Source organism: Megalobrama amblycephala, linkage group LG16, assembly GCF_018812025.1.
Source record: "Megalobrama amblycephala isolate DHTTF-2021 linkage group LG16, ASM1881202v1, whole genome shotgun sequence".
NCBI lineage: Eukaryota > Metazoa > Chordata > Actinopteri > Cypriniformes > Xenocyprididae > Megalobrama > Megalobrama amblycephala.
The window spans coordinates 41,783,859-41,803,964 of NC_063059.1; the positions used below are offsets into that span (position 1 = coordinate 41,783,859).

Consider the following 20,106-nt stretch of genomic DNA (forward strand, 5'->3'; position numbering starts at 1 on the left):
TTGAAGGTTGTAGACTAGAGTTTTTGCTTCAAAATTATGTAAAAATTATGCTGACTACTCTTTCATTTATAACAATATACTGATTTAGTTTTTGTAAGACACTTTTTGCCAAGAAACACGGTATGCGAGGAGGCGTGAATCTCCATGAATAATGGCTCATTCTCACCTGTGAAGACAAAAGAATTGAATAGTAATGACCTGAAAAGACTTGCATATTAATGAGGCATTTCAGTCAGGTAGGCTGTGAAAAAAAACTTCTGTGATGTCTCAAGCTCATCATGGTATATGAAACATACAGAAAAATTTTATTACAATATAAAATAATGGTTTTATATTATACTTTAAAATATAATGTATTTCTGTGATGCAAAGAGTCTGAATATAGGCTTTTAGTTTAAAAGCATGCACATTTGGAGAAATATAGGATTCTCATATGTTTATGTCAATTTTCTATACAGAGGAGTTATTTTTTATTTAATATTCATTGTTATCTCTATGAGCGCTGGTGTTTGCAATTCATACTGCAGCCGGAGGGCGCTCTGTGCATTTTAGTCCACAAATTCACCTAAGAAGAAGACGATATTCCATGAATGGTGTTTACCAATTCATACTACAGCCGGAGGGCGCTAAAGAAACAAAAACTCACTTAAAACTTATCAATAGAAGAAAACAAACAGGAATTTACTGAATGTCTTCCAGAGATCGCTAACCATGGCTTTTTCATCCAGATAAACAATTTTCAAGGCAATAAATACACGATTGAGATGATGAATGCATGTGTTGTCTCTGAATTTGCGTCTGAATAGCGCTGGCTCCGTGGGTGTGGCCGCATTAGTGGGTAATGAGCTGAATCACGGACTTCTGACATGGCTCTCTTTTCATACAGATTACATAAACACAGAATGTTTGTTTTCGATTTGACTTGCACGATTTAAAACCTGACATTTCAACGTTTTGTTAGACATAAGTATGATTTTTTTGTGATTAGTATTCACTAAGTTACACTTCATTTTCTGAGAACTATCAGATTGGACTTCGTTCAGAGGGAGATGAGAGATCACGCATCATGTTAGTTTTCTTTATTTTACAAAAAGCACAACATTTTGTTTTTACTCTGAGTGTATACAAATAAAAGGAGATATTCTATAGTTTCAATTGATGTATTACTTATGTTTCTATGACAAAAAATGACGGAGTATTTTAAGTCTGTTTTGCTGCAATGTGAAAAAAAACCTGCAAAACGCGCCGGCGCGTTTTTAGACCTCAGAGTGTTAAAAGCATGCACATTTGGAGAAATATTGATCCACTGTCATTATGTCAATTTTCTATACAGAGGAGTCATATTTATTAAATTTTTACCCAAAACGCGCTGTTTTCATCATATGAGCGCTGTATACACTGACTACTGTGTGTCCAAATCATACCCGAAGCCGGAGGGCGCTCTGTGCACCTTTAGTCCACAAATAACACAGCATGAACAAGAGGCAGTCATGTGACATACACGGGACTAACAGAGGCTACCAGACATCGCTATAATCATTGATATAAACATACAGAACGTCACTTTTGAAAGTAATAAATACACGATTGTGACGATATGTGGTTTATCTGTGTTCTTCACGCCATGTCAGGTATTCATAATAGTAGATTATATTTATAATGCAATGCTAATCGAGATAGCTTTTCTCATTGTGCAGAATAGCCTAAAATGATATATTTTCTGTCTGATTTTTGATCCAAAAGCCACATCACATCAAAGAAGGTTATTTAAAACAATCGACTAGTAAATTTGGAGAAAAAACGTGGTTTTAATCTTATAAATTGTCATGTTTTGTTGGTGTGCTAAGCTAATATGCTAACGAGCCCAGATATGCACCTGTTCTAATCTAAAGCTAATGCAAATAAATAATTCTTAATAGTAAAGCTCACTTTTTTTCTCTCTTTTTTTTCCAAGAAGGGCATTAGATACAGTTTGAAAGAAGGTGAAGTGAGAAGTTTGGTGAATGAAATGAGGGATTAAATCATCTTGAATAGAACATCAGTAATTATAATAGAGACAAAATAAAAGAATAATAAGAGCCATAAGCTGGCTGGAGAGGTGTGAATGTGTTCAGGGGAGACTGAAACTGAATGGGGCACTTAGCACCACAAACACAATATCGACAATACCCTTGAATAGATGACAATAAACATCAGTTAACATTTTAGAGTCCTTTCTAAATAAAGTCTCATGACATGGTCTTGAAAAACATGTAATAAAACTCAGAGTTTTAAACCTATCATCTTCAGATTTGAAATATAACATGGTCAGACATGTGGCTTTAGCTGCAGTGCATTTCTAGATTGCCACAAGGCCAACTTCACTTTCATTTTCATAAATATATTTCATAAAAATAAATTTCTAATAACTTTTCAAAATTTCAAAGCTATTTTAAACTATTTTCTTCTTTGTGACAATAATTAATTATGAGTTTACCATAAACTGCAAAGTGTCTGCTTTCAAATGAGACCTTACTTATGCTTTTAGTGCAAAGGGTTCATGAACTGTATCTGTTTTAGTTTGGGTATGTCATTTTTTGGGATTTTCCAAAAGCGGGGGTGCTGGCTAACAGGTTAATTAATTTATTTTTCAAAGGGGATCTGTGGTGTTGCACAGTTGTCAAGAGGCTTGCTTGCTGTCCATCTTCAAGAAGCACAAGTTTTCATGTCCTTTTCATTCATTTTAGGATGATTCATAAAATTGTTTCCAGAGTCTACTTAGGTTTATGATGCTTTGGGGAAATGTGGCCCTGTGTGTTTTGATCTAAAAGAGTAAAGTGTGTCATTGTTCTCTACAGGTTGAGTAAGTGTGGTATCACACACAAAGGTTGTGATGCTCTGGCTTCAGCTCTGAAATCAAACCCCTCACACCTGAGGCAACTGGATCTGTCTGAGAATAAAGTAGGAGACTCAGGAGTGAAGTCTCTCTCTGTTGTACTGGAGAATCCTCACTGTAAATTGGAGACTTTTAGGTAAGATAATTTCTCTGATAGTCACATGATTTGTGACAATCAGTTTATAGTCATACCAATAACTAAATTACTGAAATAAAAAGTACACACAAACTAACATGTTGATGGAAAAAAAAAATAGGTACAGAAAGATAAGCAAAATGAAGTATATAAATTTCTGATAACTGAAGAGTAATCTCATTTAATTCACATTTATATTGATCAAATTCTTGTTTTTTTCAGTGTTAAAAGTATTAAAAAATATACTTTAAAATATAATGTATATGTGTGATACAAAGTGTCTGATCGTGTCTGATCCTGACATTTCAACATTTCTTTAGACATAAGTCTCATTTTTTTGTGATTAGTATTTACTAAGTTACAGTTAATTTTCAGAATGAACTTCGTTCAGAGGGAGACGAAAGATCACGCATCATGTTAGTTTTCTTTATTTTACTAAAAGCACAACATTTTGTTTTTACTCTGAAGAAGAAGATATTTCACAGATTAAAATGGAGTATAAATTTTAATTGTATTTGCAAAATTGGCAGAGTATTTTGAGTCTCTTTCATACTGATAAGAAAAAAGCAAGGTGGTATCGCCGGCGATACCCCCGACTCCAGGGGTTAACACCTGATTCAGATAATCTCTTTACGAAAAAGCTCATGAACTAAACTGTCAGATAAGAGAGACATACAAAATGTGCAGAGCACTGGGTTCTGAGGACTGGAGTTGAAAACCAATGATTTAAACTGGGCACCACAAATGTAGTCATTTATGGTCATAAATATTAATATTAATATTGAGTTTTTGGTCACACATCACCTAAAGTGAGTGTGAAAGCATCAGATGATTCCTTACAATATTTTGGGGCAACAGCCAAGGAATCTTACCTTTACAATAAAAATCAATCATGGAAGATTGTGGACTGAATTACAATTATATAAATTGGAGGAAGGATTTGTGAAATGTTGTTAATTTGTAGAGCCTTTTACTGTATTATCAACACAAGGAAAAACTGTATTCTCTAGAAGAAATAAGGTAAACTTTATTCTGAATTCAACAAATAAATCAAGAAATTATTTGTTATCGACTGATATCAGCTATGCAAGATCTAATGCAAATTAGATAATCATATGCTGACAATATACACTAACGCCAAGGTCTCTGGAAAGAGGTTTGATAAGTGATATTTACGTTCTGTCTGGTGATGTGTTGAGTCTGAGTGGAGATGTCTTCCACTTGTTGAGCTGCAGTGGGAAGGAGTTGGAATCTGTTTCACACCCTTGAACACAAAGTACTTGTGAATGTTGAATTTCTGAAGCACAGAGAAGGTCCTTTTCCTGGAACACGCAGAAGAAGAAGCCTTGAAGTTTAAAGTTCTGATGTCTGTGCAGACGATCCTTTTTCTCTAGAACACGCAGACAGAAGGATCCTTAGATTCTGAAGTTAGTGCAGATTCAGACAGTCTGGAACACATAGATCTGCAGGATCTTTGATGAGAGGATTTTGAAGTTGGTGCAGAAGATATTTTGAAGAAATAGGCTAAGCTTGTCATAATTGTCTCTGTATAACCAAAAATGACAGAGTATGTTAAGTTGAATGCAAGTGATCGCACCAGCGTCTCATATCATGCAGTAAGCGCGCTCTCCACACAAACACTTGTGCCAAATAATATTAAGGTTAACATTAGAGCGAGCTTATTTGTAAAGTTCTCATCGACTAATTGTTAGTCGACTATTAGGGTATAGCCCTACATATTATATGTCCCCGAGACATCACAAAATGATTAGATGAATATCAACTACATTATATCATACATAGATGCTTTGTTAGTAATCTTTAAAACATATATGGGCTATTGAGAGAGTGAAAAGAGTGTCATTGTTCTTTACAGGTTGTGGAAATGTGGTATTACGGATAGATGTTGTGAGGCTCTGGCTTCAGCTCTGGGATCAAACCCCTCACTCCTGATAGAACTAGTACTGTCAGATAATAAACTAGACAAAGGAGTGACGCTGCTCTCTGATGGACTGAAAAATCCTCACTGCAAACTGAAGATTTTGAGGTAAGATCCTCTCTTTGTTAGTCACATGATCTGGTGCTCAGAGAGACATTTTTAAACAGTTTATAGTCACACCAACACTAAACAGTAACTCTTTACAATAGGATTTAATTTGTTAATTAACTATATTGTTAATTACTATTTAACAATGTTAGTTAACATGAATTAAGAATGAACAATACTTAGATACTTGCAAAATCTTATGATAAGATCTTATGAAAGATACTGTTAATCTCAGCATTTTCTAATACATTATTAAAACACAAAGTTGTATCTGTTAACATTAGTTAATGCACTGTGAACGAAATGAACAAGAACATTATTATTAACATTAACTAAGGCTAATAAATGTTGTACAAATATATTTATAATTGTTAGTTAATGTTAATGCATTAACTAATTTTAACAAATGAGACCATATTGTAAAGTGTTGCCAACTAAACTATTGAAATTAAAAAATAGTACACAAATAAACACCAACAATAATCATGATGGAAAAAATAGGTTCAGAAAGATAAGCAAAATTAAGAATATTAATTTCTGATAACTGAAGAGTAACTTCATTTAATTCATATTTATATTGGTTATGACAGCGTGAACATGATTAGATAAATATCAACTACATTTATCATACAGAGATGCTTTATTAGTAATCTTTAAAATATATATATGGGTTACAGAGAGAGTGAAGAGTGTTTTTACTTTTCTTTACAGGTTGAGTTACTGTGGTGTCACAGATAAAGGATGTGCTGCTCTGGCTTCAGCTCTGAGATCAAACCCTTCACACCTGAGAGAACTGGATCTGTCTGGGAATAAATTAGAAGACTCAGGAGTAAAACCGCTCTTTGATGAACTGGGGAATCCTGATTGTAAAGTGGAGATTTTGAGGTAAGATTATCTCTGATAGTCACATAATTTGGTGTTCAGAGAGACATTTTTTTCGTAGTTTATAGTGATACCAAGTCAGAGTGTTTGCATTTGTAATTAATAATGATTTTGCCTGAATCACATTTAACATATTCACCGTTAATGTGTTTGATATCTAAAGCTAAAACTGATTCAATTAGTTTTCACTCTTATCACATCAGTGGTAGGGCTACGTAAGGCCAGGGTGGCAGATTGACGACTGCTCCACTCAATCAAATGAGACACAAAATAATTTATTTATAAGAAAGGAGAAAAATCATGCATAAATGACAATAATAATTGCTCAAATACATGAATTTAGCAGATGCTACTCTCAAAACTTCGCAGTATATAGATTTATTCAAATTCTGAATGGATTATATATTCCCTAGAAAGTGTGTGTTCCCCTATAATCACTAAAAAGCTGCCACACGTGCACAACTCAGTGAAGCTCTCCACACTGCACAATGAATTTGATATTTACATAATGTCTACATTTTGTTATAATGAGATGATTTATGAGCTGACAACTGAGTGGATGGATGCGCGGTTCAGCTCTAACATTTCCCAAATCTGTGGCCAAAAACAAATCCATCCGCCACCCACCCACAGCTATAATTTTCTCTTATTTAGATATCTGCACCCAACCCATTCCCAATTGTCAAAGTACAATTATTCTTATGTGTTAAAGCGATAGTTCGCCCAAAAATTATTCCATGAATTACTCACCCTTAAGCCATCCTAGGTGTATGATTATTTTCTACTTTCTATTTTTAACACAATCAGAGATATATTTAAAAATGTTCTTAGTCCTCCAAGGTTTATAATTGCTGTGAATGGTAGCCCAAATTCTGAAGACAGAAGAAATGCATCCATTCATAAAAAAAATTAATCCATACGACTCCAGGGATTTATTAAAGGTCTTCTGAAGTGAGTCAATGTGTTTGTGTAAAATAAGTATCCTTATTTAAAACTTTATTAAATAAAATAACAAGCTTCAAGTGTGACCGCCTTACGCATTCGACGTATGTCCAAAAAGCAACAAATTCCAGCACTTGCAGCTATTTCATTAGAATTAAATAAAATTATGTGATTTTAAGTGATCAAACATAACTAACAAAGATCAAGTTCCAGGGAAGAAAGAGGTGGCTGTTAAACGCAACTTTAATCATAATTTAAAAAAAAAAAAAAACATAAAAAGAGAGGAGCGGCAGCGGCCGACTGTGGCATATAAGCATAATAAAAGCTCCGGAGCTATTTCATGAGACTATTATGTACAAGTGTGTCGCACAGGTGTCTCTCAATCAGTATTCATTTTGACCTCTTGAAACAAATGTAGGGATGGATTTTACCAAGAATGAATTCAAGATTCCTATCCTGTAATAAAACAATAAAATCCACTAATCTGAAGAGAGAATGTATGAGAAATAGCACAGAACAACATCTGGCTCAATATCATCTCTATTCAAATCTGCATTTGCGCTGCCGTTGATCTAAAGAGAGTTGTCGTGTAGATATAGGCAGCTTCACAAACAATCTTTTCAAATGCACAGTATTATTATTTCTGTGTGACAAATAGGCCTGTTCTAATTATAACAGAAGTATACATAAGTTTATTATTCACATAGAAACTAATGTTTATGTATAGTAAATTACATTCTGAAAGTAACTGGACTTCAAGTAATGACTGTATAGATTGCATTGTTACGCCACTAGGTGGCAACAGATTTACTGTTAAAAATGTGTCTATCACTGAATCATTCTTTTAGAAACAAGTCTTTATGAATCAAAAAATGCTTGAACACAGTTAATAAAAATACAGCCGTTCATAGTTTGTTACTTCACAGTGCATTAATCCTCAGGGGTCTGAGGATTTTTGGGGCCCTGGAGAAGTTTTGACATGCCCTGACATTTGTGCTTTTTTCAGTTGTTCATAAACATATTAATGACAAAAGTGTCATTACACTGTATTCAGCACAAACTAGGCTACAATAATATGTGAGGAACATGTATGTATGTGTTTTTTGAAGGAATAACGTTTATGCGTGGTTATTGAAAAAACAAAAAACTTAAGTCACTGAAATAAAAAAAAAAATATTAAAACTGTGTTCACAAGGATTCTGGGTATTGGAGGTTGTAGACTAGAGTTTTTGCTTCAGAATGAAGTAAAAATTATCCTTCCTACTCCTTCATATAAAACAATAGAGAGATTTAAATTTTCTAAGACACTTTTGGTCAAGAAACACAGTATGCATGGAGGCGTGAATCCTCATGTATAATGGGTGATTCTCACCTGAGAAGACAAAAGAATTGAATAATAATGACCTGAAATGACTTGCATATTAATGAGGCCTTTCAGTCAGGTATGCTGTGAAAAAACCCTCTGTGATCATGCTGATAACAGGATTAAAGTCCACTCAGGACAAAAAAAAACATGATTTTTGTGATCTCATGCATGCACGTATTATTGCACATGATATGAAGAAAATTTTGTATAGGCCTATGTTAAATTACACTACCAGTCAAAAGATGGACACATTGCCATTATAATGTTTTTAAAAGAAGTCTCAAGTCTCTAACCAAATAATGGTTTTCTATTTTAATATACTTTAAAATATAATGTATTTCTGTGATGCAAAGCGTCTGAACATTCCTACCTCTAGGGCATTTCATATAGGCTACTATATTTGTTATATTATAGAGCCTAAATGTTGATGTGCAGTTGACAAACTATACATCATTAAAAAGATCTAAGACTCAAGCTTCACATTTTGACTCTTAAAATCTTATATTGACCATAATTTCTTAATATGCTTAAAAGCATACACATTTGGAGAAATATTGATGGATTCTCATATGTTTATATCAATTTTCTATACAGAGGAGTAATATTTATTATTCTATATATATTGTCATCATTATGAGCGCTGGATGCTGTGTTTTTAATTCATACTTGAGCCGGAGGGCGCTCTGCCCCTTTTGTCCACAAATGCCTCAGTAAAAGAAGAGGCATATCATGTGACAATCAAGGAACTAACAGAGGCAAGAGATCGCTAAATATGGCTATTCAAAACACTTTTGAAGACAATAAATACACGATTGAGATGACAAATGCATGTATTGACTGAATTTGCGTTTGAATAGCGCTCGCTCCGTGGGCGTGGCCGCATTAGCGGATAATGAGCTGAATCACAGACTTCTGACATGGCTCTCTTTTCATACAGATTACATAAACACAGAAGGTTTGTTTTCGATTTGACTTATATGTTTTAAAACCTGACATCTTAACGTTTTTTTAGACATAAGTGTAATTTTTTTGTCATTAGTATTCACTAAGTTACAGTTCATTTTCTAAGAACTATCAGATTGGAGTTCGTTCAGAGGGAGAGGAGAGATCACGCATCATGTTAGTTTTCTTTATTTTTCAAAAAGCACAACATTTTGTTTTTACTCTGAGTGTACACAAATGAAAGAAGATATTCCACAGATTAAAATGGTGTATAACTCTTAATTGTATGTGCAACATTGACGGAGTATTTTGAGTCTCTTTCACACTGATAAGAAAAAAACCACGGTGGTATCGCCAGCGATACCCTCAGACCTCAGAGTGTTAACTAATGTTAACAAATACAACTTTTGACTTTACTAATGTATTAGTAAATGTTAAAATTAGCATTAACAAAGATTTTTAAAAAATGCTGTAGAAATGCAGTTCATTATTAGTTCATGTTAATGTAGTTAACAGTCTGTTAAATTCATTTTACAAGAATAATAAACACAAAAAGGACTGGTTAAGTTGAGTGTTGTGCATTTTTCCCTTTCTACTATTTTTTTATTAGTTGTTTAATTATTTTAATGGAACAGGAATCATTAAGCAGAACCTCAATCAGAACCAGAAAATTTCTCACGATTCCCAACCCTAATCATGTGGGACCTCTTGATTTCTGTCTATCACTATCTTAGCAAGTTGCAGTATCGTGACTAAGAAAACTGCAGTTTTGTATGAACAAGCTTGGAGCGGTTCAACTCAAATACATTAATAAACTCTGCACCCTCTGACTAAGGATCAGAACTGATGAGCTTGTGTCCGTGTGAACACATTCGGCTGATGTGAATTTTCTATGTGATATCAGGTCCCTAATGAACAAATTTGTGAAAATATGAGATACCCAGAATAATCAAAAATCCAAATTAAATCACAACTAATCTTGTGATCAGCTGTAACATTGGAAACATCATAAAATTAGAAGATTAAATTAGTCAGATTAAATTATTCATGGAGTTAATTATCAATTAATTCAGCAACCAAAATTTTATTAAATTAAGGTGATTTTTTACAGAAGCTCTAGAAAAGACGTATACACAGAATATCTTCAATCAGATCATTGGACACCATTGTTGGGCCAGTGGGTGGAACTTACATTTACTGTGCCTTTTTAATTCACATTTATATTGATCAAATACATATTTTCTCAGTGTCTGTCTCTATCTATAACTCTGTTAGTGTGAACGTGATTTGATGAATATTAGCTACATTTTATTATACAGAGATGATTTATTAGTAATCTTTTAAATATATATGTCATTGTTCTCTACAGGTTGATGAAGTGTGGTGTCACACATGAAAGTTGTGCTGCTCTGGCTTCAGCTCTGAGATTAAACCCCTCACATCTGAGACAACTGTATCTGGCTATGAATAATCTAGGAGACTCAGGAGTGAAGCCGCTCTTTGATGTACTGGGGAATCCTGACTGTAAAGTGGAAAAACTGTGGTAAGGTTATATGAGACTCGCACATGAAAAGTTTCTGTGAATTTTGCAGTTTCAATAATCTCTCCATCAAAATTGAATAAAATGCAGGGAAAACAAAACATTACATTTATTATAAGCAAAAGGTCTTGGTTTTGACTGTAACCTTGGTCACTTGAAAAAGGAACGAAACACTGCATTGAAAATTGACGCTGTGGAAACACTGTGTGATTGCATTGTGAAGCATGTGTGATCAGTCCAATGGCACAAACCAAGCAACTCTATGATAGAATGTAATTCAAGTAGGAAGTTTAACCTTTTCAAAGAACCAAGGTTACAGTCGTAACCTAGAAGTTCCCTTTCAAGGGAACTAACGCTGTGTCGAGAATTGACACTGTGGGAATGTTTATACCCATTAAATGTTAACTGATGGAGACGTTGCACTGTTATTCACGCCCTCACATCTCTCCTTTGCACTGCACTCTTTACTGCCTTTCACTATTGTGCTCGCGCTCCATCCGTAGCTCTCATCAGCCCACATTTGAACTGTCCTCAGGATGGCCAGTGCTATTCACATGAGCAGATGACAGCAATTGTCAAGAGAAACTACTGTTTAAATAAAAATGCTTTTATTGCATGGAAACGTCACAGTTATTTTTTACAAGATAATATACTGAAGTTTTCCGGATATTTTACGGTCATATCATTCATTACCTGTTGAAGTAAATCCCTGCTTATTCAATGGCACCCATTTATTGCATGGATGGAGCAAACACATAATGTAACTGTCTAAATGCACAGTTCCAATGAATGATAAATGAAATTATGAACTTAATGTTGTTAAACTGAATGTGCAAAGGAAACATTAACAACACTGAAATACACTACCAGTCAAAAGTTTGGAAACATTACTATTTTGTAATGTTTTTGAATGAAGTGTCTTATGCTCAGTAAGACTGCATTTATTTTATACAAAAATACAGAAAAAAACAATAATATTGTGAAATATTAATACAATTTAATAATTGATAGTAAAGTTTTATAATGTTAGGAAAGATTTATATTTTGAATAAATGCTGTTCTTTTTAACCTTTTATTCATCAATGAATCCTGAAAAAAAGTATCACAGCTTCCAAAATAATTATTAAGCAACACAACTGTTTTTAACATTGATAATAACTAAGTATCAAATCAGCATATTAGAATGATTTCTGAAGAATCATGTGACACTGAAGACTGGAGTAATGATGCTGAAAATTCAGCTTTGCATCACAGTAATAAATCATATTTTAAAGTATATTAAAATAGAAAACCATCATTTTAAATTGTAATAATATTTCACAATATTATAGTTTTTTTTCTGTTTTTTCTGTTCAAAAATATTATAATTAGTAATGTTTCCACACTTTTGACCGGTAGTGTAAGAGCGCACAGTTTATTTATCAATCACGTGTGTGTTAAAGTTGTGTTTGTTACTAGAGCATCAGTAGACACACAATGTGTTTTCTTTCAGAATCATCATTAGGAAAATGTTTCTGTATAAAGAGAACAAAGAGGGCTTTTCTTACTATTCCGTTAAGAAAAGTTAGTTTAGGATTAGTTGGAAAAGTGCATGATATTCTAGGGTAGTCCATCCATTGAAGCAGTGTATGTTATGTACCTGGAACACTGTAATAAGTTTGTGTAGCCATTAACAGTATCCAACTCTAGTTAACATGACAATACTTTTAAAGCCTTTTAAAATTTTGGTTTATGTAAATTACCACAAATGGCTTTTTATAGGCTTTATTATTATTATTATTATTATTATTATTATTATTATTTAAATGTGCAGCTTGTCAGTGAAGAACGGCTAAATTCTGCTTCATCTAAAACCTGAGAACTCCATCTGAGACTCCAAATATGCCCAGCAGATGTAATGCACGTAGTTCCAGGAAATCCCTATTGGCATCATGCTATAACTGTAGCTGAATAAATAGAAGCATGTGTGTTATGATAATGTTTTGTGCTCTGTGACAGACCAAGATCCATCTAACATGGTGATTTGAGCTTATGTTATTGGTTTCTCTTTGATAATGAAGTCTTTTGATCTGAGAGAGTGAAGAGTGTGTCATTGTCCTCTACAGGTTGTTGGATTGTGGTGTCACAGATGATGGTTGTGCTGCTCTGGCTTCAGCAATGAGATCAAACCCCTCACACCTGAGAGAACTGAAACTGTCATATAATAATCTAGGAGACACAGGAGTGAAACTGCTCTCTAATGGATTGGAGAATCCACACTGTAAGCTGGAGGAACTGTGGTAAGAAAAAAAAAAAAAGCACAAATGTTTGGTGTCAATCAAATGACCTTATAATGCCTGTGCAAACAGTCCAAAAGCATGAGCATTGCCTCAAATTGTATAACTGCAATAGAAATGTGGTGTGTGGTTCATCTGAATATATATTTAATATATATCTCACCCCAATCAAAACATTCATTAAAATCAATTAGTAAACTAAAATGTAATAATTTCCAGAATTACCAAGAAATTAATAATTGCAATATGAAAGAAAAACATCATCGTCAAACGCATCTTAAAACGGGTGTAAATTGGGCCTCTGAGAGTCACATGATCTGGTCATAAGCCCATACTTTATTGGGGGATAATGGAGGGAGTATAGTAAATGTTTTGTTTGTAGAAAAATGTATTTAGAGTGATTCTCACACCAGTGTGTTTCTAGGAGAGCTGTAGATGTAATAACAATTATTCTTAATCACTATAATAAATCTGTAGTAGAATTTGATGTCAGTATATCTGTTCAGGGGGCAAAAAGAAGAATATTATTTCAGAGTAAATTAATTTATCTATAAATGTATTCATTTTATTCATGTCTATCTTACTTCATCACTGTTATTTTGAATATAATCATGAGAAAGTCCTTGTTGATCTGATCTGAGAGAGTGAAGAGTGTGACATTGTTTTCTACAGGTTGTATATTTGTGGTGTCACAGATGAAGGTTGTGTTGCTCTGGCTTCAGCTCTGAGATCAAACCCCTCACACCTGAGAAAACTGGATCTGGCTGGGAATAAACTAGGAGACTCAGGAATGAAGCTGCTCTCTGATCTGAAGGATGATCCACATTATAAACTGGAGACACTATGGTAACATCAGCTACAATAAAAATTAACATATTTTCATTTTCAGTTTAGATGGCTGTGTTACTGTCTAGAAATAAAAGGAAATTGTACGGAAAATATGTGTGAATATTTTGTCTGAGATCAGATAATGAGTGTTAAATTCAGTTTCTTTAGATCTCTGAATTTAAACTGTTTGATGCGAGTTTAATTCTTCACAGTGTTGTGACTGTGAAAATAATATTAAAGGGGGGGTATCACACACAGTTTCTGCCAATCTCATGTTAAGTGCATCTTTCATATCTTCAAAAAGTCTTATAATCTTCAAAAAGTCTTAATCATATTTATAAGATACATACGCTGTACCGAGTATTTCCGAAAACAGCCGAGTGCCTGGAGGCGTGTCGTTGTGAGCGGAGCTATCACGTGTACACTTTTGTGTAGGGATAGTCTACAAGCTATCATTGGTCAGCTAAACAATTGTATTTAAAAACACAATACACCATCGCATTATCCCTGGATAACTTTTGAATCACTATAATGAATATAGCGTATGAATGATGAATAATGAATTTATTAATTCACTACGTTCGTGTTGTTTACATTATAAACACTCAGGCACCTGTTGCCAACAAAACTGTTTCGACCGGGATCATTATTGCTGTGACTGCTCCATCTTTCAGTTTGAAATGATCTGTAAATCCAGTGTGGAACTGGGCCTTGTTTATGAAACCATAAGCACCGATCCTGAGGGCTCGAGCAGCCACGGAAAAACACGAAATATTCTCCATTCATTTTAACCAATAAAAAAGTGATTGTAGTTACATCAGTTTCTATGGTTATTTTAATAACAAATGTTGAGAGCGCATCAATGTATTGCGTGAGAACAAAACTATCAGCTCCACTTAACACTGGGTTCTTTGGGAAACAAGATTATCTTTCCCTCACAACCAAAAACACACTTCTTTGGTGACATTGTTGATTTCACGCAGTCCTGTGACCTGTGCAGCGCTGCCGACGACTTCCATAAACCCGAACGTGCGTTGATAGGCGTGCCCTTGCTCTCTCGCTCTGGTCGACGTTTGTGTGCGCGCCCTTCCGGGAGAAGTGCCTGTACAAGGAATTCCGCCCCTATTTACGTCACTCGGACCGATGCTCATAAAACAAAATCCAAAAGCTGTGACGATTTGGAAGAGAATTTTTGGAACATAAATACTCTGTCATACGTCCAACTCATGTTTTGAAACTTTGGCCATGTTTAGCATGAGAATCCAACTCTTTAACAGTGTAAATAAGTCAGAATACATGAAATAGCATTATACCCCCCCTTTAATGTCATTTTCAGCTTTTGCCCCTTTAAATGCCTGGTTGTGTGTGATGATCTGAGATTTGGGCTGTTTGTCATTAACTGATAATAAATTTGTAGTGGAGTAGTATAATCATTTCTGTTGGTTCTGTATCAGCTGTCCGTTGTGTGAAAGTTACCTTTCATGTCCTATCCATCAGATAGAAGCAATATTATCATGTTTGAGAATTAATTAATATAGCTCATCTAGTTATTGCTAAATTTTCTTTTGAAAAGATGTGACAGACGTAATGTTCCATACTGCACATGTGACTGTTTGTCTGTTTTATTTTAGGACTAGTATTAAATAACAGTCCGATCTTCTCATGATCATCTGATGGTGAATAGGGATCCACTACAGATACTCCCAGTCAACAGAATTAACAGCGACTGAAGATGCAGTGGCTTCACATAATTTAAGACTTTATATAAATTTCAACAATCCTGTGACAGACCTGATGAGGTGGCAGTGAATTACAGATTTTCACAGATTTACCATTTTATTTGTACAAACACACAGTATAAATTCAGAAAGGTTGGAGTTTTGTTAGAGAGTAAATATAGACCCTGAATGTGTTTGTGTTGTACCAGCAGAGGGTGACAAAGACTAATGAATGATTCATTTTTCATGATTATGAAAGAAAAAAAAGTGTTCAAGCTCACACATAATGGAAACTTAAGTGAAACTTAATACATTGTGTTTTTAATAGGGCTGTCAAAATAACTTGTTAATGCATGTTTTTTCACTTGTTTTTTTCCGTTTAACTTAATTGCATTAAATATTTTTAATACAATTAATGCAGCATCTGTTTTTTCTTTCATCCTTTGGCTGGTGTTACTTTTTTTACATTAGTATTTGTGCAAATGCTTTTAAACTTTAAAATTTTGAAATTATTTTGAACTTTTGTAGCTTTAACCCTTAAAGACAGAGACAGCCGTCTACGTCAAAAATAACTATTGTTATTAAATGTTTAATAACATTTGAACCACTAATCCAATCTGTATGATTTAAAAATCTTTATAATTTCACTGAGCTTTCCTGTAGCTCAGTGATTAGAGCATGGCACTAGCAATGCCAAGTTCATGGGTTCAATCCCAGGGATTGCAGAAAATTACATACTAAAAATGTATAGTATAATGCAATGTAAGTCGCTTTGGATAAAAGTGTCTGCCAAATGCATAAATGTAAATGTAAAAAGTCTTAAAGAGGAGATTCCCAGCTTTTCTGAGGTATCTCGTTTGTCTGACATTCAACGGCTCCATAGTGAACGTGATTGTTTTGATCAGCATTGATTTGTCAAAAAAACTTGTGTGGGTTCTTCCTCTGAGCCAAACAGGAACAATTGTTGATGCTTAGTCCCACCGCTGTGCCCAGATTGGTGTGTTTATGTAAATACTTATAGTTTGTTAAAGTCATTTGCACTGTTCGTATTTTTGTTGCACAAGACAATTTTCACAATTGTTTTCATTACTTGCTTCACTGTTTGTGTTTGTTCATGTTCAGATTGAATGAATGTGTGTATATATGTATGTATATGTATGTGTACATAAATGTAAATATGTAAAAATATATATATTATAACATTATAAATGTCTTCACTGTCACTTTTGATCGATTTAATGCATCCTTGCTGAATAAAAGTATTAATTTCTTTCATTTCTTTTCAAAAAAATAAAAAATCTAACTGACCCCAAACTTTTGAACAGTAGTGTATAATGTTACAAAAGCTTTGTATTTCAGATAAATGCTGTTCTTTTGATCTTTCTATTCATCAAGGAATCCTGAAAAAAAGTACACAAATGTTTTCAACATTGATAATAATCATAAATGTTTCTTGAGCAGCAAATCAAAATATTAGAATGATTTCTGAAGGATCATGTGACACTGTATTTTTATAAAAATAAATAAATGCAGCCTTGGTGAGCAGATGAAACTTCTTTTAAAAACATTAAAAATCATACAGATTCCAAACTTTTGACTGGTAGTGTATGTCAGACAGACCGACTGAATGGGAACACAAAAACTACCCAAACACACACACAGACACAAAAAACCCACAAAAAATGACCCAACAGGGTCAACAACCATTTGGGTTGAAAAAATAACCCAGGATTTTTTTTAGAGTGCAGGTTTAAGGCATTAAGATATCCATGACCTCATCACAGTTGACTTTTAAATATATAAATCCTGTATTTTGAGCTAATAAAGAGCAACACAACTAGGGATTTTTTTAAGCATCTGTGGAAAAATGTTTTCTGATGCATTTTAAATAATATTTTGTTGAAATCCTTGGAATTTTAGTAGAAGCCTATTACAATTAACTTATCATGTAATGGACAACAGCCTTTTAAGTAGCATAACCTTTTACAAATACAGTAAAAAACTGAATTACATTCATTTTAAGGATGTTTATGGCAATACTTAATAATAGTTGACAAATGTTTATAATACATTATAAGTTGGTACATTGTAAATGTTAAAATGTTTTTCAAAATATCTTTCTTTTGAAATATTAAAAATATATATACAGTACAGTCCAAAAGTTTGGAACCACTAAGATTTTTAATGTTTTTAAAAGAAGTTTCGTCTGCTCACCAAGGTTACATTTATTTAATTAAAAATACAGTAAAAAACAGTAATATTGTGAAATATTATTACAATTTAAAATAACTGTGTACTATTTAAATATATTTGACAAAGTAATTTATTCCTGTGATGCAAAGCTGAATTTTCAGCATCGTTACTCCAGTCTTCAGTGTCACATGATCCTTCAGAAATCATTCTAATATGCTGATTTGCTGCTCAATAAACATTTATGATTATTTTCAATGTTGAAAACAGTTGTGTACTTTTTTTTTTCAGGATTCCTTGATGAATAGAAAGTTCAAAAGAACAGCATTTATCTGAAATACAAAGCTTCTGTAGCATTATACAGTACCGTTCAAAAGTTTGGGGTCAGTAAGAATTTTTATTTTTATTTTTTTGAAAAGAAATTAAAGAAATGAATACTTTTATTCAGCAAGGATGCATTAAATCAATCAAAAGTGGCAGTAAAGACATTTATAATGTTACAAAAGATTAGATTTCAGATAAACACTGTTCTTTTGAACTTTCTATTCATCAAATAATCCTGAAAAAAAATATTGTACACAAATATTTTGTACAATTGTACACATTAAATGTTTCTTGAGCATCACATCATCATATTAGAATGATTTCTGAAGGATCATGTGACACTGAAGACTGGAGTAATGATGCTGAAAATTCAGCTTTGCCATCACAGGAATAAATTACTTTGTGAAATATATTCAAATAGAAAACAGTTATTTTAAATTGTAATAATATTTCACAATATTACTGTTTTTACTGTATTTTTAATTAAATAAATGTAGCCTTGGTGAGCAGACGAAACTTCTTTTAAAAACATTAAAAATCTTAGTGGTTCCAAACTTTTGGACTGTACTGTATATATAAATATATTTCAGAAGACTTACACATGGTTATAAAGTACATTTAAACCCACTAAAAACTTTATCATTTTGCTATGTTCTTAAAGTACACATAAAATATACTTTATGAGTAACGTAAATATATATTTTCTGTAAATAGACTAACTTTACTAAAAGTATGCTTGTGTTTAGCTGTGTAAGTGTAACTAAGCATATATTTATTAACAATGTACTTCTGTTATACTGTTTAGAAATATATTAAAAGTGTGCTAATGTTTAGCATATTTCTTAAAAGTGTAATTAGGCATATATTTATTATCAATATACTTCTAGTATTGTTACGTTCCATGATTGTGTCATATGGTAGTGTGTATTCTGTTCTGTGTGCTGTTTTTTCCCCTTTTCTCTGTGTGTCTCTCTGCTGTTCTACCAGGTGCTGGAGAGAGAGATGATTGTTCACCCCAGTTAATTTTGATGGTGTAAATGATGCTCAGACTAACTTTGATGTAGTGAAGTATGTCAAACTGGCACCTCCATTTCGAGAAGCTGAGGTAGATGCTTACTTCATAGCCTTTGATTGCATTGCTACAAAACTAGGATGGCCAAAAGATATGTGGGGCTTACTGCTTTAATGTAATTTTGTGGGTAAGGCCCAGGAGGTATGCTCTGTGTTACCAAATGAACAGTCCTTGGATTATGACATCATAAAGCTGCAGTATTGCGTGCATACGAACTGGTCCCCGAAGCATATCATCAGTGCTTTCAAGGTACAACAAAAACAGCCAAACAAACATTTGAGTTTGCATGAGAAAAGAGAGTCTTGTTTGAGAAGTGGCATCTGGCTAGTAAGGTTACCAGTTTTGAACAACTGCAAGAACTCATTTTGCTTGAAGAGTTTAAAAACTGCCTTCCTGAGAATATTGAGGTTCATCTGAATGAGCAAAAGATAAGTTCTCTCTCTGAAGCCGCAGTGGTAGCTGGTGAGTTTGCACTTACACACAGGTCAGTATTTTCTTCTACCCATCAGTTTAGACGTCGGAATTTCGGGAGTGAGCAAACAGAAAGAATGATGTCACCTGTTAACACATTTCCTCTGTTAGATTGTTAACTGCAATAATTAGGTCGGCCGGAACCAAGAACATTTCCTATAACACTAGATATACCTGTACATCAGAATAAGAATGGCATCTACGCAAATATCAATCTCTCTGCTTATCCTGAGGTTTGCCGGGTGCTGGATCCAGGCGTATCCAGATCAGATGGAGAACCTGTGTCTGGACCTGACTACAACGTAGCCCAGGAGACAGTGGGCCTACAGATCCAGTTCTGGCTGCATCTATAATTTAGATTTTTAATCTCCGTATCCGCGTACATATATTTATATATAATCTATTTTTAATCTCTATAATAAAAATGTATAATTCAGATTTTGATCTCCATATCCATTTACATATATTATATATATCTTCCAAGAGGACTATGTTAG

At 33.6% G+C, this 20,106-nt stretch overlaps 1 protein-coding gene across 9 annotated transcripts in view; it reads left to right on the forward strand.

Annotated features, from left to right (window-relative positions):
• Positions 1 to 16,738, forward strand: part of LOC125249756 (NACHT, LRR and PYD domains-containing protein 12-like) — a 95,715-nt gene extending 78,977 nt beyond the window's left edge. For 8 of the 9 annotated variants that reach the window (XM_048162129.1, XM_048162132.1, XM_048162128.1 and 5 more), the window contains 7 exons: positions 2,838 to 3,011; positions 4,888 to 5,058; positions 5,770 to 5,943; positions 10,560 to 10,733; positions 12,836 to 13,009; positions 13,679 to 13,852; positions 15,466 to 16,738. In XM_048162129.1, the coding sequence (XP_048018086.1) occupies positions 2,838 to 3,011; positions 4,888 to 5,058; positions 5,770 to 5,943; positions 10,560 to 10,733; positions 12,836 to 13,009; positions 13,679 to 13,852; positions 15,466 to 15,481 (1,057 nt within the window). In that variant the 3' untranslated portion in view covers positions 15,482 to 16,738. The remainder of the gene's footprint in view (positions 1 to 2,837; positions 3,012 to 4,887; positions 5,059 to 5,769; positions 5,944 to 10,559; positions 10,734 to 12,835; positions 13,010 to 13,678; positions 13,853 to 15,465) is intronic. The other variant, XM_048162133.1, reaches the window with a different exon arrangement.
• Positions 16,739 to 20,106: the final 3,368 nt, after the last annotated feature.